At 40.0% G+C, this 23,415-nt stretch overlaps 1 protein-coding gene across 1 annotated transcript in view; it reads right to left on the bottom strand.

Annotated features, from left to right (window-relative positions):
• The window catches only part of MKLN1 (muskelin 1), a 381,880-nt gene that overhangs the window by 350,627 nt on the left and 7,838 nt on the right, over window positions 1–23,415 (bottom strand). The window contains exon 2 of the mRNA XM_055590941.1: window positions 7,930–8,052. Coding sequence (XP_055446916.1) covers window positions 7,930–7,946 — 17 coding nt within the window. The 5' untranslated portion in view covers window positions 7,947–8,052. The remainder of the gene's footprint in view (window positions 1–7,929; window positions 8,053–23,415) is intronic.

The following is a 23,415-nucleotide window of genomic DNA, read 5'->3' as shown; positions in this document are numbered from 1 at the left end:
CTATTAAACCCAGTTGCAGGTACTGTAGAGGACAGAAGCTATACTATGGGGATACAATGAGAAAAAGTCTAGGCTGTGGGATGTTCTTCAGGACAAACAATTTAGTTTCTTCAACAAATAATTTGAAAGAAAAGAAACTATTTGAACAGAAACCCACTTATATTTAAAGAGATTTAACAGATAGATCAGCCAATCTCATCGTGTGAACCTTATTTGGATTCTGCTTGAAACAATCTATGAAAATAAACTATGATGACATTCATGAGATAATTGAAATTCTAAACTGACTTAATTATTTAATATTAGCAAGATATCATTGTTAATTAGTTTGGATGTGATAATGGTTATATTTTTAAAGCCTTATCTTTTAAAGATCCATATTGAAATATTTGTGAATGAGATGATACAACTCCTGGAATTTGTTTTAAAGTAAAACAAGTGGGGAAGAAGAAGAAGGAATTAATTGATGGTTTGGTTTGGTCATCATAGGTTGATAGGTACAAAAGGTTCATGATGCTTTCTGTCTACTTTTGTTCATGTTTTAAATTTTCTGTAATAAAACAGTAATAGACATTTACATATAATGGGTTTGTGTATGTGTGAATACCCACTGCAAGTGATACAGCAAAATGTGGATGGTGATTATCTCTGGATGATAAAATTGTGGGTGATTTTGGTGATTTTTACTTTTTTGTTTTTACTGTACTGCATATTCTATATTTTTATATTACACTTGTATATAATCAGGAAAATTATTTTTTTTAAATGTTTTAAATTGTTTAATAATACCATTTTTTACAATTCAACTAGAGTTCACTTCTGAAATAATTAGTAGAATAACTTTGTACTTTTAAAATATATTTGAGCAACGCAAATTACTTAATATTTAATTATATTTAGTTTTGAGTGGGTACAGAAAATAGTTCATGAAAATATAAGGCTAAGGTAAAGTTTGCAGCTTGGACATTCTCTCATTTGGTGTATTAGGGTAACCTTAAATTTATAGCTTAGGAGTAAATAGTTAATTCTTTTTCTCCTCCTTACATAACACAAAAACAACTGATCCAGTTTGGCATAAACTTTCTCTTCCAAAGTCACCTTTGTGCTGAAATTCAGCACCTCAGGTTTCAGTCAAATAACTTGCAGATGAGAAAAGATTTCTTAACAAAATTTTCTTGTAATTTTACTACTGTGTTAGTTCCTGGCAACTTGGGAGAGTCCTTTTTTCATAGTTAAGTGGGTCGGGGAAATGGTTCTTTATCCTCCTTTCTAATAAGCAGAAAGAGCAAGCAATTTAAATCATTCTTTTTGTATAGCTGAGATAAATGTAAGTCCATGACAGTAGATGGAATTAAGAAAAAGATAGGTAATGGGTATTTTTAGCTTATTAATAGTTAATACGAGGTACTGCAGAGTTTGTCATTCAATTACAAGAAAATTAGTCCTTTAAGATCAGAAAAAAAATTTTTAAACCAATATAAATACAATTATATTTTGTAATTACATGTAGACATTTAATTATATCATGATCTGAATGTTCTTTTATCAGATAACTGTCCCTTCTTCATTTATTTCTAAATAAAGACCTTTCATTTATATAATTTTCTTTCTTTTTGTTTACCTGTGATTTTCTCCTAAAGAAACCATAGTCAGCTCCTGTTATGAAATACATTAACAGACTATCACTTAAGTAACATTTTGTTCTGAATGTAGACTATGAAGCAAAGTCATTAGTGGATGGAGTGATTCATTTAGAAGTGAAATTTTCTGATTTAAAACTGATTAGAGACAGATGTCAATTTGGATTCATTTGTCCATTTGAGGTTCCATGGGTGGTTAATTATATGCTTCACATAAATTCAACCTTCGCTTGCAACTATGTGCTAGGCTTTGTGTATTTTCATATATATAATATCAATGATTTGCTATAATAACACTATGAAATAGTTATTTTGGAGGGAGGTAAAATTGCTTGCTCAAGGTCAAAAAGTAATCTAATAGATGCAAATTTTATGTTACTACTTTTAAGTTATGAACATTGGCTCTTGAGAGCATTTGTAACAGTCTTTGGTGCCTAGTATGGAGCTCTGAACTAGAAAGTATGTCAAGTCAGTTTGAAGGCTGATCTTGGTCTGTCTCATTGTAAAAACAGAGTTATCTACCTCCCACCCACAACGGAGGATGTGCAAGAGATGCCGCATGCTTCATACTGCTTCATGCATGGAGCTGGCCAAGATATGTTATCTCTCGTGAAGAAACTGAGAGGCATCAAGGAAAAGAGAGAAGGCAACCTGTTCACAGCAGCAAAGCAGTGCTTTATTTCCTTGATCTTACAACAAATTTAAGAAGGTACAGACATCTTTAAGCCTGGGAATAAATAGTGTTTTGATTTGGTGACCAACAAACTAAAGGTAAACCTGAGAAAGTTGATTCGTGACATATTTCCAACAAGGGTCACTTGTTTCCATCCCAATGGACTCAAAGTTAAGAATTAAAAACCTCAATGTCAGTAAATGATATGTTTGGAAGATTGAGAGTTCTAATTAGACGTATATCCCCAGTGCCAGTAGAGCCCATTCTATTCATTTACTCATAACCTCATGTAAAATTGTTTGTTTGAGATGCGGTTTTTAAAAAGTCATTTACCTTCAGGCTCAGTTAAAGAATGGAATATGTGAGAAAAGAATTTTCCAACTTTTGTTGACTCAGTAATGAAAAAAAAAGAAGAATTTGGCTGCTTGGTAACTCAAAAATAATTGATCTAAGAGACTTGAAATTTGATATGTAAATGCTAAATCCAATTACAAATTTCAAACACATTTTTCCAAAGCATATCCTAGTTCCAGCTTACTAATATCACAGAATCATTCTGATGTGCATTAAATTATTAACTGTTTTTATGAGTGTACTAGAATTACTACTAGGAATGTTTTTTTTTTTTTTTTGTGGAAACATAAATACAGGCTATAAAACACCTTGTAAGTGGACTTGAACTAAAAGATCTTAAAAATAAATGGGAACAACAAAAATAAAACATGACTAACTCTCCTGCCACCATCAAAACAAATGTTTCCAAGGACCTGAAGCCAAGAAAATAGAAATCTATAAACACAAAGGCTAAGATAAATCAGTTACATCTACTAGGTCTCCATACGTAACAAAACACTGAAAACCAACCAAAACCAAAAAACTTGATTTGAAGGAAAGAATGTCGAAGAACATTGACCTTTTCTGTCCCTCTGCCTACTACAGAAATTCCCACCCACTGTTGACTTTTAAATTACTGAATCTCCAAAAATTATTGGAGATAGGTGTCTTAAAAATGCAGTAGATTCAATCACACAGGTAATATTCACATTAGCTGAAGTAGTAATTATTGAGGGAAGGGTAATCTACTTCATTCATTTTAATAACCAATTCTTTCTGAGATTTACCACAGAGGAAACCCAACCTAATTATTAAGGTACAATACTATTGGATTGAACTATTTTTCAATCCAAGAATTTGTATTACGGAGAGAAAGCTTGGACGATTTAAGCAATTATGTGCTTCATTTCTCCTTTTCTGTATCTCCACTCTTGCTTACATATAAAGTATTGAATTTAACTTGTTTCATTCTTAATGTTTCACATCTTGTTGTCTTCTTTTAGAAAAATTTAAGCCAAATTTTAAAAGGCTGCAAGTAAGTATTGGTGGCTAGTTCCCATGTGTAACAAATCATAGTGCCTAGAGCCCAGACCTGCTGGCCTGGAGAACAAAAAGCCAAATTCTTGCTGCCCTGAAAGACCCTGAAATCACAACTAATGCCAGTTTTAGATTTTATCATCAGTTCAGTTGCTCAGTTGTATCTGACTCTTTGTGACTCCGTGGACTGCAGCGTGCCAGGCTTCCCAGTCCATCACCAACTCCCAGAGCTTACTCAAACTCATGTCCATCGAGTCGGTGATGCCATCAAACCATCTCACGCTCTGTTGTCCTCTTCTCCTCTTGCCTTCAATCTTTCCCAGCATCAGGGTCTTTTCCAATGAGTCAGTTCTTCGCATCAGGTGGCCAAAGTATTGGAGTTTCAGCTTCAGCATCAATCCTTCCAATGAATATGCAAAAATGATTTCCTTTAGGATGGACTGGTTTGAACTCCTTGAAGTTCAAGGGATTCTCAAGAGTCTTCTCCAACACCACAGTTCAAAAGCATCAATTCTTCAGTGCTCAGCTTTCTTCACAGTCCAACTCTCACATCCATACATGACTATTGGAAAAACCATAGCCTTGACCAGATGGAGCTTTGTCCACAAAGTAATGTCTCTGCTTTTGAATATGCTGTGTAGGTTGGTCATAGCTTTCCTTCCAAGGAGCAAGTGTCTTTTAATTTCATGGCTGCAGCCACCATCTGCAGTGATTTTGGAGGGCCTAGATTTTAACATACCTCTCCCAAAACACTTTCAGGGACGCCTAACCTACATGATGTCTTCCTGTAGCCAGGCCCACACTATTTCTATCATTTGGATGTATCAATAATATTGCTAAAGAACAAAGTCACTTGAAAGGAAGCTGAACTTACAATCAGAATTTAAGAATGCTCAGCTCTTCAGGGGACCAGTTAAAGGTATTTTAGTGCACAGGGTAAGTGTGTGCCTGCTAACGCCAGAAAAGGCTGGTGCAAATCCTGACTTTTCCACTTTCTAGCTACGCGAATCTGGGCAAATTATTTAGATCTTGTGCCTCAGTTTTCTCATTTGTAAAACAGCAATAATATTAATAATGACCTTGTAGAGTTGTGAAGATGAACCATTTTAATATGGCTCAGAACAGTACCTCAGGTAGCCTAAGCACTCCATCAGATCAGATCAGATCAGATCAGTCGCTCAGTCGTGTCCGACTCTTTGCGACCCCATGAATTGCAGCACGCCAGGCCTCCCTGTCCATCACCAACTCCCGGAGTTCACTGAGACTCACGTCCATCGAGTCAGTGATGCCATCCAGCCATCTCATCCTCTGTCGTCCCCTTCTCCTCCTGCCCCCAATCCCTCCCAGCATCAGAGTCTTTTCCAATGAGTCAACTCTTCACATGAGGTGGCCAAAGTACTGGAGTTTCAGCTTTAGCACCATCCCTTCCAAAGAAATCCCAGGGCTGATCTCCTTCAGAATGGACTGGTTGGATCTCCTTGGAGTCCAAGGGACTCTCAAGAGTCTTCTCCAACACCACAGTTCAAAAGCATCAATTCTTCAGCCCTCAGCCTTCTTCACAGTCCAACTCTCACATCCATACATGACCACAGGAAAAACCATAGCCTTGACTGAGCTGAGTCCATTTGCTGTTCACCTGATACTATCACAACACTGTTAATCGACTATACTCTGATAAAAAATAAAAAGTTAAAAATTATTTTTTTTAGTAGGAGTCCTTAGAATAATAAGTTAAAATCAGGGATCTGACTGCGTAAGTTAAAATCCTTGCTCTGCTTTGTACAAGGTGTTAAGACCTTGGGCAAGTTACTTAACCCCTTGAAGCCTCAGTTTCCGCTTCGCTGGTAGCTCAGCTGGTAAAGAATCTGCCTGCAATGCACGAGATCCTGGTTCAATTCCTGGGTAGGGAAGATCCGCTAGAGAAGGGATAGGCTACCCAGTCCAGCATTCTTGGGCTTCCCTGGTGGCTCAACTGGTAAAGAATCCACCTGCAATGGGGGAGACCTGGGTTTGATCTCTGGGTTGGGACCATCCCCTGGAGAAGGGAACAGCTATCCACTCCAGTATTCTGGCCTGGAGAATTGCATGGATTGTATAGTCAATGGGGTTGCAAAGAGTTGGACACGACTGAATGACTTTCACTTTCACCATGGAGTAAGATTGATGTATTAAAAATAATAACCCACATTAATACTTATTATGGTACCTGTCATATAGTAAGCACCCAATGTGTGTTTGCTATTGTGATTAACCCAATCCCTTACCCCAGTGTTTGAACTTCCATCACAAATGTATTCAGGACATGGGGCATGTGTGCCCAGTTTCTGCTTGAACACCACCAGGGTCAAGGAACTTACAACCTCCACCAGTTGTCCACCTGATTACTGGGCAAACATAGTAATTGTTGACAAACTCTAATGGGCTGTAACATACATACTTATATCTTCTACTCAAGGGTGTTCAGTCTTCTGGGATTGCCCAGAGAAGAAATATAACTTTCCTTGCAGGACTGCACTTCTCACTTTGGAAGGTAGCTACATAAGCTAGCTCTCTCCCTCCTCCTCCTCACACACCAAGACAGACTCTTAGACCCTTAACCATTTCTGATGTGACACTGATTACAAGATCCCATTTTACCCTTTTAAACTCTTCTTGAAGCACCTTTTGTTTATTAATGGTTTTCTTAAAGGCTGAAGATCAGAATTCATAAAGCAAAACAAATGTGACCTGATCACCAGTGAGTACTAGAGAACTACTTCCCAACCTGAACACTATATTTCTATTAATACAACAAAAGATTGATCTTTTTTGGAAGTTACATCACACTGAGTTGACTCATCATCTACTCAAAGTCAACAGGAGACTCTAAATCTTCCTACGTGAGCAATTGTAAGTCATCTCGCCCCCAACCTGTACTGGTACAATTGAATTTTGGGATCTCTGAGTGCTTTATATTTGTCCCTTTATATTGTTAGGTATGATTCACCATTACATTTTGTCAGCATTTGATGAGGGGGAGGGGAATCCTGATTGTATCATCCAACTTATTGGCTATCCTTTGCAGTTGTGCATAATTTATAGATGCACAACAATTTACATCTGTAAATTCATTCAGCGTGTGGTCAATGTTATCATCTTAGCCATCCATCAAAAAGTTGAGGGCAATAAAGCTTTGGTCTAGATTTACATTAGATCCCTAGAGGCCTGGGTATGCATCAGTATCTTACAAATTTTTTGAAAGACACTGTTCATTCAATCAATATGTATTGAGTTTCTATTATGTAACCAGTTATTATTCCAAGTGCTGAGCATATACTGGTGAACAAAACAAAATTCCTGCCCTTATAAAGCTTACATTCTAATTTGGGGATAAGCAATAAACAAATATGAAGATAAATAATAAATTTTCTAAAAATGAAAGCAAGTAAGGGGCTCAAGCAAAGAGATCAAACCACCTAATCCTAAAGGAAATCAATCCTGAATATTCATTGGAAGGACTGATGCTGAAGCTGAAACTCCAATACTTTGACCACCTGATGCAAAGAACTGATTCATTGGAAAAGACCCTGATGCTGGGAAAGATTGAAGGCAGGAGAAGGGGATGACAGAAGATGAAATGACTGGATGGCATCACTGACTCATGTCATGTCCATGATGGACATGAGTTTGAGTAAGCTCTGGGAGTTGGTGATAGACAGGGAAGCCTGGTGTGCTGCAGTCCATGGGGTTGCAAAAAGTTGGAAATGACTTAGAGACTGGACAACATTAACAAGGGGCTCGAGAAGGTTGACAGTGGGTGTGCAGTGAACAGTCGTCCACATGCAGTGTGGCTGAAGCAGAGCTGTTTCTGAAGTTTGCTTACACTGCTCATGCCCTGCATTCTGAGTGTGCATCTGATCCAAAAGTTGTCCCAGAGTGGACAGCAAGTCTTTCTGGTTTCTCAAAATTCACTATTTTTTATACGTGGAGTAATATTAGGAAAAACTCGATAGAATAATGATAAAGAATTTAAATAGTCCTGAAATAAGAAAATCTGAAAGGATATAATATCTCAAGGCACTTTGCAACATTTCATCATATGCATAGGATATTCAAATACTGTGAGACCAGCTAGACAAGCAGGGAAGTCAGTCATACCTCCTGATCAAGACTCCAGAGAGAGAGTTTAAAAATTATTGTTCTACAAGTATAGTACATGGTTGAAAATGAAGTAATAGAGGAAAAAATAGAAAAGCTAGCACTTACCTTATTCCAATCCCCATTTTCTCAAGTATGGAGTGGGTTATGAATCCAAAAGTTTATGGAGAGTCGAGAAGATGGAATGCTTGGGGGACTGCAAAATATAGCTGACAGTCTGGATTCTGAACTCTGGAAGAGAAGCCCATAAGGGACAGATTTGAAATCTAAATTTATTAACTACTCTCTGCTCATGATTCTATTGTTGATAAATTCTTCTAAATAGTTTTAGATAATCTTCAAATCTCTTTGATGTCAAAGAGACTTGATAAATCTTTGTTTTGTAAAATCCTAACTGTATCCTCTGATTGGAAATGTATTGTCTATTCTCATAGTGATGTTTTAACCTTGTTTTCATTCACTGAGCATCTACTTTGTACCAAGTACTTTGTTGGTTCTATGAGTCCAAAGGTAAATGAAGTAAATATGCTTCCTGCTTACAGAAACCTTTCAGTAGAGCTTCCAGTAGAGGGCAAGACAGAAGCAGGAATGGCAGCTCCCATAAAACAGTGTGTTATAAAGAGAAGACTACCAAGAACTCTAGGAGGGACACCTAACCCAGACTTTGGGAGGATTGGAAGTTAGTGCTTCCACATGGAGACTTACAAGGTAAGAAGAAGTTAGTCCAATAAAGAGGTGAGGCAGATCTGTTCCAATGGAGGGCACATGGATGCATATTTTGAAGGTGACAGAAATGACCAAGAATCTGAATACTGAAAATAGTTCAGGATAGCTGAGACACAGTGGTCAGAGATGAAACTGGAGAGGTTAACAGAAACAATTTATACAGAGCCTTACAAGTCATGTCATATAGGAAGTATAATCTACTGAAGTTTGTGATGGCTTGAATGCCGGCATTTTGAAGGGGAATAGTTTAAACTGGTGCTCAGTTTTTTGACTTGAACAGCTGGGTCCCTGGAGAAGGAAATGGCAGCCTCCACTCCAGTATTCTTCCCTGGGTAATCCCATGGACAGAGGAGCCTGGCAGGCTATAATTCAGAGGGTCACAAAGAGTTGGACACAACTGAGCGACTGAGCACATTGGGTGGACAGTGATATCACTCACTAAGACATTTTTTAAAGAGATGAGGCCAGCTGTGGTCATGTTTGGTTTGGGATGCCTGGGGAACACTCACAGGTTATGAGGAGGCAGTTTGATCTGGAAGTCTGAGAGTACAGGTTCAGGAAGCATCAGTACACAATAGGCAACAATAGACTCCATGGGGATGAAAGAGTTATGTGGGGGGAGTGTCATGGAAGAGAAAAGGGCCCAGGAGAGAAACCAGAGTAATACCAAAACTTAAAACATGGGCAGAGAAAGGATTTCTTCCCCCTCCCCCCCAGAAAAGGAGATCAAGAGAAGGTAAAGCCAGAGAGAGGGAAACTAGAGAGAGGTTTCAGGAGGGAAACTAGTGGAGTGAGGTATCACAGAGGACAAGGGAAAAGCACATTTCAACGATCAGGCTGTGGTCAACAACAGTAAACGCTGTCAAGAGATCAAGTGAGAAAAGCCCGAGAAGCATCTACGGAGGGAGCTCCAAGAAGGTATCTGTCCAGTTGGGTGAGAGCCGGGACAGTGGAGGCAGAAGGCAGCTCACAGTGAATTGAGGAATTGGTGGAACCAGTGAATGCAGACAACTGTTTCAAAAAATTTGCCTTCAAAGTAGAAGATATAATCCCTAGATTTTCTTCCTAAAAGTAGGGACATGAGACCACCATGAAGACTCATCTACCACCTTTGCATTAGCTCAATTACCTCACGGCCATGCTCTTGGTAGGCATGGCCTGTGTGTTGAAGGTGAACCAAGACATAATGGATGAGCACTGTAAGGGGTCTGGATGAGAGAGGAGGAGCAGGGCGCAGGCACCAGGGAACACGGACCAGGAGCTAGAAGTAAGCTGGAGTTACTATGCACACAGAGGCCAGGAATAGTCATGCTGGACAGGCAGCCCACCACCACCAGCTCTGTTAACCTGAATCCTTCACCATCAGGGTTTCCATTCTCACCCCTTCATGACATGAAGTAAAGTTTCTGACATTCACAACAACTCCTCAGATCTAATCTCCTCAACTCCTCTTAGTAACTTGTATTCCAAGGAGAAGATAGGAAAGTTCTGGCCTGGGTGGTGCTAAAAGGGACACAGAGGCAATGGCAGTAACCAACCTGAAAAGGTTGCCATGATAGTGACCTGAGCCTAAAAACCAGGAGTTGAATTAGGCCCTACATCAGTAGCAAAACCGGCTGCATGGCTTGATTAAATGAAACATTATATCTCAATTGCAATCATTCCAGGATCTCTAGGTTCTCTAAAATGCACACTGTGACTGAACTGGAAGGCTTAACTGTCTTCAGATTGTGATTACAGCACAGAGAGGAGATAAAGAATGGTGGTGAACATCACAAATAAAGACAATATTTTTGTTTTATGTGGAGACTAGCTAAGCTGCACAAACCGAGTTTCTGGCTGAAGATTTTTTTTTTCATTTTACTCAACTCAATATTCATTTACCCACTGGATATTGCTTAAGGGGCAGAGTTTTCATCTAATTCTCATTTAAGGAGACTGAAAAGGAAAAACTAAATAATAATACCTCATTTGTGTATGGTGCTTGTCTTTCAAAGAAAACATCATAACCCATTTTATACGATCTAATTTACATTAACAATCCTTTTATAATGTAAATACCAGTAAGGGCTATTATCATTTTACAAAGGATGCACGGAAGAAACCGAGGCATGCAGGAATGAAATGATGAGTTCAACAATGTAACTTCCATTTTAGAGATGTAATAGCGAGCTTGTTCTTCTTTTTGGTTTTACAAGGAAGCCATGCTTTAGAAAAACATGTTTATTAAGCTGTTACCTTACCCTTAAATTTTAAGATGAAAAATACCTTGCTTAAAAGAAATCACAAGGGCCAAAATGTTCATTTTGTTCCACAGATCAAAACTCTCTCCCAAATGTAGATGAAAATCAATCAATTCCTATCACTCAACTCTGATTTTAATCAGCACAGCTCTCACCATCTTGTGCCACACATATTATGAGTCGTTGGTGAGTATCACTCTCCTCTTTACATATACTATGCTGCAGTCATCTTGTCATCTCAGTTGGACTTGGAAATTGCCATTCTATGTACTAATTCTGCATATATGTAAAGTCACTGACACTTTCAAGTTTGTATGAGCTTCCATTTGGGTGGGGGTAACATTTTTCTGATCTTTTCAGGTATTCATTCATTCATTCATTCATACTCTCAAGCACTCACACATCCATTCAACAAGCATTGATTGTGTGCCCCAAATGTGAAAACATTACCCTAGATGTAAAAGAAAGAGGAAGAAGACAAAAATCACTTACTTCAGGAAACTCACAGCCCAATGAGGGAGTCAGAAGACCAAACAACTGTACTTCAGTGTGGTAGGTGTGGAGATGGAGTGACACGTGAAAACAGTCTGGGGACCATAGAGGGGGGTTGACCTCTGGCGAGGAAGGCCTCTTAGATCTGAGTATGCCAGGAAGAAGGGGATTGGGATATTCCAGGTAGAGGATACAGCATGAGCAAAGGCATATATAAGAGCACCCTGTGCATTTGGGGAATCACAGGAAGCATGGTATAACCCCAGGTTCTTCCATATTCTATGACTGGTTCTATTTCATTATCTAGGCCCTGGACATCAACATGTGTGAAGAGAAAAGTGAAACTGTTAGTCACTCAGTCGTGTCCTACATTTTGTGACCGCATGGACTGTAGCCTGTGAGACTCCTCTCTCTGTGGAATTCTCCAGGCAAGAATACTGGAGTGGTTAGCCTTCCCTTCTCCAGGGGATCTTCCTGTTCCAGGGATCGAACCCAGGTCTCCTGAATTGCAGGTGGATTCTTTACTATCTGAGCCACCAGGGAAGCCCTAGGATGTCAACATAAATAATTTTATGAAGGGAAATATATGGTCCCTGGGTTGCCTTCAGTCATGTAAGTAAAAATACGTTTTACATGGGATCTGTACCAAAGTACTTTTTGAAACACTATTTGAAAAATGTCACACAGGTATCAGGTTAAAATCAAAGCTTGGATCTGGTCTACCCAAAGTTTGTATTCTCCATATTTCATCTCCAGGGGGAGGCAGGTAAGAACAGCCTACCTATTCATCAAATATACGTAGGTGAATACTTAGTCCACCTCCATTATGATGTCAGTATAAAAAAATTATATAGAAATACTTCCAAATACAGCATTTTCAAATGCACAACATTGGGTGGGTCAGATTTTTCCTGTTTACCTCTTAACCATTCAGCCTTGGTACTGCCCAGCCATCAAAAACCAGCCTTATAGATTCTTATCAATACCCCTACTACACACTAGCAAGAGGAGTTTGGAAACAGTCTGAAAAATCTGCACCCAAGTCCCTGCAGGGACAGCTCTTTCCTGAAGCTTCTGAGAAGTCCTGCCTGAAGGTCTTTATGCACCTTTATGAACCAGGTCAGTAATAGATAAAATGCAACCACAGATAACTCACACTGAAACTTCCATAGACTAATCTACTGTCTGGGTAGCCCTACTCTGAATTCCCTGTTAATTACTAAAAGCTTTGCACCACCAAATTGCATCCATGTTTCTATTTGGAAATTTTTCAGAGACTCTAAGAGTTCAAAATAACTAATCTATGTTGGTTCCTGACCAATTATAGAATCCTCTCTAAGACAACATTTTCAATTTGGCTACACCATGCAGCATCTGGGATCTTATAATAGTTTCCTGACCAGGGATTGAACTTCCACCCCCTGCATGGAAAGCAAGGAGTCTTAACCACTGGATCATCAGCAAAGTCCCTCTAAGACATCATTTCTTCATTCATCTACTCCTTGACCCACTCAAAGAGCATCAACTTCCTCATTTCTCATTCTCTTCAAGCCAATCCAGTCAGTATTTGTCCCCCATACTCCCATCACTTCTAGGTAAATAGATGTGGAAACAGTGGCTGACTTTATTTTTTGGGGCTCCAAAATCACTGCAGATGGGGATTGCAGCCATGAAATTAAAAGACGCTTACTCCTTGGAAGGAAAGTTATGACCAACCAAGATAGCATATTCAAAAGCAGAGACATTACTTTGTCGACAAAGGTCCATCTAGTCAAGGCTATGGTTTTTCCAGTGGTCATGTATGGATGTGAGAGTTGGACTATAAAGAAAGCTGAGCACTGAAGAATTGATACTTTTGAACTGTGGTGTTAGAGAAGACTCCTGAGAGTCCCTTGGACTGCAAGGAGATCCAACCAGCCCATCCTAAAGAAGATCAGTCCTGAGTGTTCATTGGAAGGACTAATGTTGAAGCTGAAACTCCAATACTTTGGCCACCTGATGAGAAGAGCTGACTCATTTGAAAAGAGCCTGATGCTGGGAAAGATTGAGGGCAGGAGGAGAAGGGGACGACAGAGGATGAGATGGTTGGATGGCATCACTGACTCAATGGACATGGGTTTGGGTAGACTCTGGCAGTTGGTGATGGATAGGGAGGCCTGGCATGCTGCGGTTCATGGGGTCGCAAACAGTCGGACATGACTGAGCGACTGAACTGAACCGAAATTCTACTACACACATACTTGTGAAGGTTGCAATGACCTCTGTGTTGTCAAATCCACTGGTCAGTTTTCCATCCTAATCTCACTGCCCTCTCAGCAGCCATAATACTTGGCCCTGGTGATCCATCTCTTTTCACTGAAACATTTTCTTTGCTTTGCTTCCATCACACCACATGTGCTTCATTTCTACCTCATTGTTTCTTCCTTTTCAGTCTCTTTTGCTGGGTCCTTCCTGATTTCTGAATGCTGGGAGCTCCCTTGGGCTTGGTCCTGTACAACTGCCCATCTAGCTCATTGCTTTAAATACCATATCTCTTGTCCTAATGTCTGTCTTGGAAGCTGCAGAGGGTTTTTTCCCCTAGAGACACTGAAGTTTGGGTTGGGCACTGAAGGAGGCAAAAACTTGGCTGAGGAGAGTGGATCCTAAGGGAAAAGAGTGGGGAAAAGCACAAAAGTGTGGAAAGGCAAACTGCATTCAGAGAAGACAGGGCAGTCTGATGTGGGTTGAAAATAACTGGTTAGGGAGGTTGTAGTTAATATCGAGAAGAACCTTGGTTTACAGTTAAGGGACTTTATGCTGGACTTCACGCTGAAGACAATAAGCATGAAAGGTATTACAGGTTCCTAAATAGGGAAGAGATGTGAACATTCATATTAAAAAAAATAAATAAAACTGTAGTAGCAGGATGACAGCTGAACTAGAGTAAAGTGAGACTGCAGCCAGGAAAGCCAATTAGAAGGTCACTGTAATAGTCTAAGGAAGGGATTATGGTCTGAATCACCATAGCAGCAGGGGGATGAAGAGTAGTGACAAATCCAAGGGAGATTTAGAAGTAGCATCGAGGACATAGTTATTGATTAGATAGCCACTTGGGAGTAGGGGAGAGAGGCCAAAGTTGAAGTGTAATGACATCAACTAAGCTAAATAAGAAGAGAGCAAAAGTGGGGGGAAGGGAGGATGATGATATTAAGTTTTCAGTGACTATAGGCTATCCAGTAGCAAATGAAAGACACATCTGCGGATCAGGAGCAAAGTTTGGACTGACTATATAGGTTCAGAAGTCAGGGCCCACTGGTAGCTAAATTTTCAGGATGGATGGGATATCCTGAGGAGGCCATAGAGTGAGAAGAGTGCCAAGACCCTGAGGGGAAAAAAGCACGCAGGCAGCAGTCAGAGGAAGAAGAGCCGGAGGAGGAGATTGGAAAGGTCCAGAGAGATAGCACGAGAATGGGACAGAGTGAAATCTGCAAGTAAAGGGAGAAGAAAGCTTCAAAGAAGAAAGGATAAACAATTCTCTTTGGGGTAGGATGAATGATAAAGTCTGGGGATTAGATCTGATGAGCACAGTTTCTAGAGCATTGGAAGTCAACCTGGAATGGATAAAGTGAAGACTCTTTTTGGAAGTTTGGCTGTGAGAGAAGCAGGAAATGGTTGGGAAGAAAATGGAGTTGGGCAAGGTGTAGACATTTTTTTATTTTAATGAAATGGAAGTCTTTAGTACAACAGATGGCTAGCTAGTTTCTGATTAAACAACTCTTGTGAGTGCATTATTCCATAAGACAACCCCACTGCATTTTTTTAACCAGCAATTGATCACTCAGTTCAGTTCAGCATGTATTCGTTAAGTACTTTCTATGTCCAGAGCACTGGGCTTGGCATTCCAGTGCCTAAAAATATATGCAAAACATGAGGTGGATTTAGAATATTCAAAACTCACAAAGAAGAAAATCTGTTTTAAGTCCACTATTGAGATATTATTACTATCAATATTTTCCTGTGTCCGTCCAGTCATTTTTTTTTTGAGCATATATATTGAAAAATAAATTACCTACATTTTCTGATATCATGGCATCTTCCACAATCTGCTTCCTACTGGATGCATAGTTTTCATCAAAGGAACATATTATGATTTATAGAATACTTCTTTTTGAACTTGTAGGTTATCTCTAAGTGTTCAATATTATAAAGAAGGTATGCTTTACTAAGTACTCTTATATTAAATGTTGTGAGTGTTTCTGGTTATTTTCTTAGGATAAAGTCTTAAAAATGAAATTACTCTTTTAAATGTTTTGCACATATTAAGATTTTATGTAGATAATGCCAAACTGCTCTCTAGAATGCTTGAATCAATTTGAAAGTGAAAGTGGCTCAGTCATGTCCAACTCTTCGCAATCCCATGGACTGCGGGCTACTCTGTACATGGAATTTTCCAGGTCAGAATACTGAAGTGGGTAGCCGCTCCCTTCTCTAAGGGATCTTCCCGACCCAGAGATCAAACCCAGGTCTCCTGCATTACAGGCAGATTCTTTACTGTCTGAGCCACCAGGGAAGCTCATGAACCAATTTACATGCCCCATATTGTATGAGGGTGTTTATTTCCCTGAATCTTTATCTATGGAAGCTATTATTTTAAAATTCTTGACAATTTGTTAGGTACAAAGATATATGGTTTTATTTGGTGGCTCAGACAGTAAAAAGAACCTGCCTGCAATGCGGGAGACCGAGGTTTGATTCCTGGGTCAGGAAGATCCCCTGGAGAAGGGAATGGCTATCCACTCCAGCATTTGTGCCTGGAGAAATCCATGAACAGAGTAGTCTGGTAGGGTACAGTCCATGCGGTCACAAAGAGTCGGACATGACTAAGTGACTAACACTTTCACTCTTCTTTCACTTTTTCTTTACTATTAACTCGGGACCTTTTTCATTTTAGTTGACCAGTTGAATTCCCTTTCTTCTCTTTTGCTTTTTCATATTCTTTACCCACATGGCTTGTTCATGTCTTTTACCTTCTTGTGTTCTTTACACTTCTTTTTAAATGTATTTTTGTTATAAATTTGTAAGAGTACTTTATATATAAAGGACACTGCTGCTGCTGCCGCTAAGTTGCTTCAGTCATGTCCGATTCTGTGCGACCCCATAGATGGCAGCCCACCAGGCTCCCCTGTCCCTGGGATTCTCCAGGCAAGAACACTGGAGTGGGTTGCCATTTCCTTCTCCAGTGCATGAAAGTGAAAAGTGAAAGTGAAGTCACTCTGTCGCGTCCGACTCTTAGTGACCCCATGGACTGCAGCCTACCAGGCTCCTCCTCCCATGGGATTTTCCAGGCAAGAGTACTGGAGTGGGGTGCCATTGCCTTCTCCGATAAAGGAAACTACCCTTTGTCATATATATATTTGGTTGCAAAAATTCTAGAATCTCTCATTTATCTTTTAATTTTGTGGTACAGTTTCATCTACATAAACTAAAAAGTTTCAAGTAGTCAAATCTATAAATGTTTTCCTTTTACAAATCATAAGCCTTTATTCTTTCACTCAGGTTTTTACCACTCTAAGGTCAAGAAATGCTTGCACCACTTTGATTTTTCAACACGTATCATTTCTCTTGTATGGGTCATTTTTAATATTTAACTCTCTATTTATTGAAAATTTATTCCATTCCTTACTAATCATGTTTGTTCTATCCTTTGAGGATGCTTTGGTTTCAGGAAAGAGAAATCTAACTCAAATAGGCTTAAACAAAATATTGAATCTATTGGCTCCCATAAGTAGAAAAGTTCAAAGACTTCAGGGACATGTTTGGCTAGATGGCTCACACAACGTGGAGAGGATTTGATGGTTCCCTCTTTACCTCTCTGCTTTAGTCCCTAGTCAGAGCTCCATTCTCAATAGACTCTCCCCTCCTGGTCCCTAGATGGTGGCCAAGAACTTCCAGGTTACATGCTACCACTTTCACTGCCAGAGGAATGTGTCTTTGTCTTAGCATTACCACAAAAACCCTGACATTGTCTTTCCTTGATTGGAGTGATTTAGGTCACATGCCCATACATGACGCAGTTGCTGGAGCCAAGGGGATAAAACTCATTGATAGACTTAGTCTGGACCACATGACCCTCACCCTGGAAATAAAGGTGGAGTTAGTTTTCTTGAAACTACATGGATGCCCTACATAAAAGAGTGACTGAGAAAGAGGGATACATTCAAGAAGGCAACTAAGGTAAGGGACTATATCTGTAAATGTCAAGATCATTGCTTTTGATGAAAAACAGCAAATCCTCTGCCATTTGAAAACATTTGTTCTACCACTATTAATGCAGTAGAAATTGGAGTTAAGATCATGAAAGGACATGATCCTTTCCTTAGGTAAGAAATCCTTTACATTCAAGTTGTATAGGGATCACCTGGGCATATCGTAGTTTCAAAAAGTCTAATCATATGTGGTTGGAACAATTTCCTCCATGGCCAACTAATTTATAGGTTCTCTGAATACCTTCTTTAAGACAGGTTCCATAGACCCAGTAGAAATAAGACCATAGCCCTAATTCTCCCCTGAATCCATTCTGGTAAAGTCTCTGTCTCCTGGCTACTTTGTTTTCTGGTTAGTTATTTTGGCGATCCCTTGTCTTTTTTTTTTTTTTTTTTTAAACCATAAGTCTTACCTATACACTTTGCAATGTCTTTTCCTGGCTTGTGACCTGAGACCTATACCTTGACCTAAATATCTTCTTAGAGGAGCCCTCCAAGGAGTCAGCTAGAGCTAACTAAGTTGGCCTTTGGCGTGCTGGGGCTTTAAGTTGACCACATAGTGATTCAGAAGAGGCAGGACACAATAGTACCCACGTGCTATGCGCCAGGCACAGCTCAAAATGTTCTGCCCAGGGAAAGCCATTATCTGACTCCATGAATGGATTAGTGCCCTTATAAGAAGAGATGATCTTTCTCTACCTGTGGATACAGCAAGAAGGTGTTCATCTGCATCAGATACCAAATCTGCTGAGAGCTTGGTCTTGGACTTACTAGCCTTTAGAAGAGAGAAATAAACATTTTTTTGTATAAGTTATCTAGTCAGTGGTATTGGTTATAGCAGCTCCAACTGACAAAGACATCATCCTCCCTGCCTCTGTGACCCTGTACAGCGACTGTACAGTGGCTTGGCTTCTATGGGCCAACAACAATCTCTTTCTACCCCTTTGTAGAAGTTTTGATCACAGTTTTTCTTCTTGTCTTAGTCCTTTCTCTACTGCTTGCTGCTCTTCTGTTCTTCAACTTATTGTATGATATACCATCACTTAATTACTGTTTTTACAGCCCTCCCCCAAACACTGCAATGTGGGAGACCTGGGTTCAATCCCTGGGCTGGGAAGATCCCCTGGAGAAGGCAACGGCTACCCACGCCAGTATTCTGGCCTGGAAAATTCCATGGACAGAGGAGGCTGGCAGGCTACAGTCCATGGGTTGTACATGACTGAGCGACTTTCACTTTCACTTCTTTCTGCCCAAACTTGACCACAATAAATACATCTATTGAAGACACGTTCTGAGTAGGGAAAGCGTCTAGTGAACTAGACTATAGCTGGATGATTCTGGCTTTTAGCTACCTGTTAACATCAGTCTGTCTCATTCAATAACACTATTCCTTCTTTATTATTATCTTACTATAGAAAGAAAGAAAGTGAAGTCGCTCAGTCATGTCCGACTCTTTGTGACCCCATGGATGGTAGCCTACCAGGCTCCTCCATCGATGGGATTTTCCAAGCAAGAATACTGGAGTGGGTTGCTATTATCTTACTGTATCTATAAACAAAAAACAAACAGAAAACCATTGTCTCCAGTACTTTTCTCAGAGCCTACTTGTCTCTGGATGTTAAGCCCTCCAGCATTATTTTCACAGGTCTGAGTCCTTCTTTAGAGTGAGTTTTCCCCTTACTCCTATCTATTTTCTGTGAGTGTCCTTTAAAAACAAGAGCTAATCAGACGCTCCTTGAGCAGCAACATTGATCTTTTTTACTTAGATGCTCTCTTTTCTGTATTGAAATCACTGGCTTTATAAGAGTTCAAATTTCAAGTCATTTTGCTACTCTTGAGCTCTCTTTCCTAGTTTCTGGCCAGATAGAGCCTTATGTCCGTATTTTCTCTTAACTTGTTCAAGTCTTCTCTATATCCGGTTAGCAAGCAAAGAATTGCCTTCTTCGGGTACTACAAATTCAAGGATACCGTGGTCACTTACTTTAAGCTGTATGTCACTTCCACTTCACCAACACATTCTTCTTAGCTGGTTAGAATTAAGCTTAGAATAGTACCTCTTCAATAAGCAATTAGTTTAAATTTAAGTCATGCCAACTTTATTTGATGCCCACTTTTCAGCAGAATGAGCTTGTCAGTAGATGTTGAAGTTCTCCATTACCCCTATATTGTGGCCCTGTCCTATTAATTCTGTCATTTGTATTGGGAAAGCATTATTGATGTTGCCATAACAGGATCACAAGGCATGTTAGAACTAGCTGACAAAACATGGCCAGTGGAGAGAGAGTGTGAGCCCAGTAGGGAGTGAAGAGCTCTTTCTAGGGTATGGGCTGTAAATACAGAAGCTGGCTTGGATTAGGGCAGCTGAACTATGCAAGACCTGATGTCTCTCACCAAGGTGAAGTTCAAGAAGCTACTAATACTATGAAGTCCAGCATGAAGGCACACGTGTACCACAGTTTAAGGAGACCATGGCAGGAGTGTGGACAACACAATACAACCCTCTGGAATGAGGACTGGTCAGTGATAAGCTAAACAAGACATCAGAATCAAGGTCAAAAAGACCAGGGTTAAGGAGAATGTCCCAAATATAAAGGGAATCTGGATGCGAGGCAAAATGACCAGAGACAGAAGGTGTGGAGGTCAAGGTGGAAGCACAGAATTGAAAAAACATGGAGTGGGAGGTGTAATAGGAGGAGCCTACAGATGTCAAAGGCTCACAGCTGACCTGACTGGAAGGAAGCAAGATGCTGGGCTGATACTGATGACATCAGTTCAGTTCAGTTCAGTTCAGTCACTCAATTGTGTCCGACTCCTTGTGACTCCATGAACTGCAGCACGCCAGGCCTCCCTGTCCATCACCAACTCCCGGAGTTCGCTCAAACTCATGTCCATCAAGTTGGTGATGCCATCCAGCCATCTCATCCTCTGTCATCCCCTTCTCCTCCTGCCCCAAATCCGTACCAGCATCAGAGTCTTTTCCAATGAGTCAACTCTTCACATGAGGTGGCCCAAGTATTGGAGTTTCAGCTTTAGCATCAGTCCTTCCAAAGAACACCCAGGACTGATCTCCTTTAGGATGGACTGGTTGGATCTCCTTGCAGTCCAAGGGACTCTCAAGAGTCTTCTCCAACACCACAGTTCAAAAGCATCAATTCTTTGGCGCTCAGCTTTCTTTATAGTCCAACTCTCACATACATACACGACCACTGAAAAAACCATAGCCTTGACTAGACAAACCTTTGTTGGCAAAGTAATGTCTCTGCTTTTGAATATGCTATCTAGGTTGGTCATGACTTTCCTTCCAAGGAGTAAGTGTCTTTTAATTTCATGGCTGCAATCACCATCTGCAGTGATTTTGGAGCCCCCCAAAATAAAGTCTGACACTGTTTCCACTGTTTCCCCATCTATTTCCCATGATGTGATGGGACCAGATGCCTTGATCTTTGTTTTCTGAATGTTGAGCTTTAAGCCAACTTGTTCACTCTCCTCTTTCACTTTCATCAAGAGGCTTTTTAGTTCCCCTTCACTTTCTGCCATAAGGGTGGTGTCATCTGCATATCTGAGGTTATTGATACTTCTCCCGGCAATCTTGATTCCAGCTTGTGCTTCTTCCAGTCCAGCGTGTCTCATGATGTACACTGCATAGAAGTTAAATAAGCAGGGTGACAATATACAGCCTTGACGTACTCCTTTTCCTATTTGGAACCAGTCTGTTGTTCCATGTCCAGTTCTAACTGTTTATTCCTGACCTGCATACAGGTTTCTCAAGAGGCAGGTCAGGTGGTCTGGTATCCCCATCTCTTTCAGAATTTTCCACAGTTTATTGTGATCCACACAGAAAAAGGCTTTGGCATAGTCAATAAAGCAGAACTAGATGTTTTTCTGACATACTTTCTCTCTGATCAGAACTGGCATTTAACTTTTGGGGAGCTTGGAGAACTAGAACTATAGGCAGGGCTCCTTAGATAATCCAGCATCTTGTTCCATCTGGAAGGCAAAGGCAAGACACCTAGCCAGCTGCCTTATTGTAAGCTCCTGTGACGTCACTTCTGCTTTTATTTTGATGGTTCTACCAGCCCTTAACGTTCAGGTTTGTGAGTCTTCATTTGTATTTGTAAGTTCTTAACTCACATGGCTATTCTATTTTGCCTTTAATTGTGTGTTTCTTTTGAACAAATTATGTACCTTCATATTGGTGCAATACAACAACTAATTCCCTGGTGGCTCAGCTGGTAAAGAATCCACCTGCAATGCCGGAGACCTGGGTTTAATCCCTAGGTTGGGAAGATCCCCTGGAGAAGGGAACAGCTACCCACTCCAGTATTCTGGCTTGGAGAATTCCATGGACTGTATAGTCCATGTGGTCACAAAAAGTCGGACACGACTGAGCGACTTTCACTTACTTATTACTTACCGTGTACAGGTACCATGCTAGCTGATTTACATACACTATGTCTTACTTAATTCCCACAGCACCTCCTTGGGAGGTGGGTATTATGATGCTCAGTTTAAAAAGAGGAAAATGAAGCTTATATGGTTTATGTAATCATCCTGAGGTCACACATCTGGGACACAAAGTGCTCAGATTTACACTTAATTTTTGCCTACGCATCTGAGGCTTAAACGACTATATTTATACTGTAATACATTCAAACCATTCTCATTGACACCTGTCAGCCACTAGATTTTTAAATTTATCTTCTATCCTCTTTTATCGCTAACTCCCTAACAGTACTGCAGTATATAAAAGTGATCATTAGTAAGTAGTTACTGAATGAATGAATGCAGCTTAAAAATGTGATTAGAATTACTATGTCCTTTCTTGGTTTGGGTGTTGATATAGACAAGCAATAAGAATTCTTCAGTTTGCTCTACAGAAACACGACACTGACATGCATTCATTCATTACATGGCCGAGAAGGGGCCAACTGATAAATTAACACTGAACTGAGGAGACATGCTAAGTCAGATGTAGGCAAATGTGTTTATATGTTCAAATAAATTTGAGAAGTTAAAATAAAGGGTATATATGAAACATTATTTTCTTCAGAGCTCTGAATCTGAAAATCTTTCTCACGACATGGTCTTCTTGTTTGTCTGAAATCAGAGATTGCCAAACTAACATCCATGGGCCAAATCCAGCCCACCCCTGTTTTTGCATGGCCTGTGAGCTAAAAATGGTTTTCACATTGTTAAGTAGCTGAAAAACATCAAAAGAAGAATGATCCTTCATGACATGCAAAACTTATATGAAATTCAAAGCTCATTTTCCATAAATAAGGCTTAATTGGAAACACAGCCAAGGTCATTCACTTACTTATTGTCTATGGCTGCTTTAGCACTACAGAGGCAGAGCTGAGTAGGTGGGACAGAGACTGTGTGGCCCACAAAGCCTGAACTATTACCCTTTACAGAAAAATTTACTAGTCTCTGGTCTCACTAAGTAACACAGGATGTTATAACACTTTAAATATTGTTTAAGTGACATCTATTACTTTGGTTTCTAACTAGAGTACCCTGGACCCAAAAGTCATGACATCTCTTTTGCGATGTAGAAGATTTCCACATTCTCAGGACAAAGTCAAACCCTTTCCTCCTTCGGCATCCTCTACATTCTCTCCCGAAAGCAGTAGCACCTTTTGGCAGAAACAATAACAAACTGAGAAGCTGGTGGTTTCTCTAAGAGGTAGTATGTTTCTTCCTAACCAAAGTCATTTTTCTCTTTGATTGGAAACTGAGGCTGGGCATCCTTATGAGTGGTTACAGTGTATTACAGAAACGTAGTATTACAGGAATGGATTCTCCAGACTCCATCAACCAATTCAAGGTGATATGATGGAGTCACATTGGTGAGGAAAAACAAATTGCTCTTTTTGTCATCACCCAGGACC

The sequence above is a fragment of the Bubalus kerabau genome, chromosome 8, assembly GCF_029407905.1.
Source record: "Bubalus kerabau isolate K-KA32 ecotype Philippines breed swamp buffalo chromosome 8, PCC_UOA_SB_1v2, whole genome shotgun sequence".
Classification (NCBI taxonomy): domain Eukaryota; kingdom Metazoa; phylum Chordata; class Mammalia; order Artiodactyla; family Bovidae; genus Bubalus; species Bubalus kerabau.
This window is presented reverse-complemented; position numbering and strand designations above follow the sequence as displayed.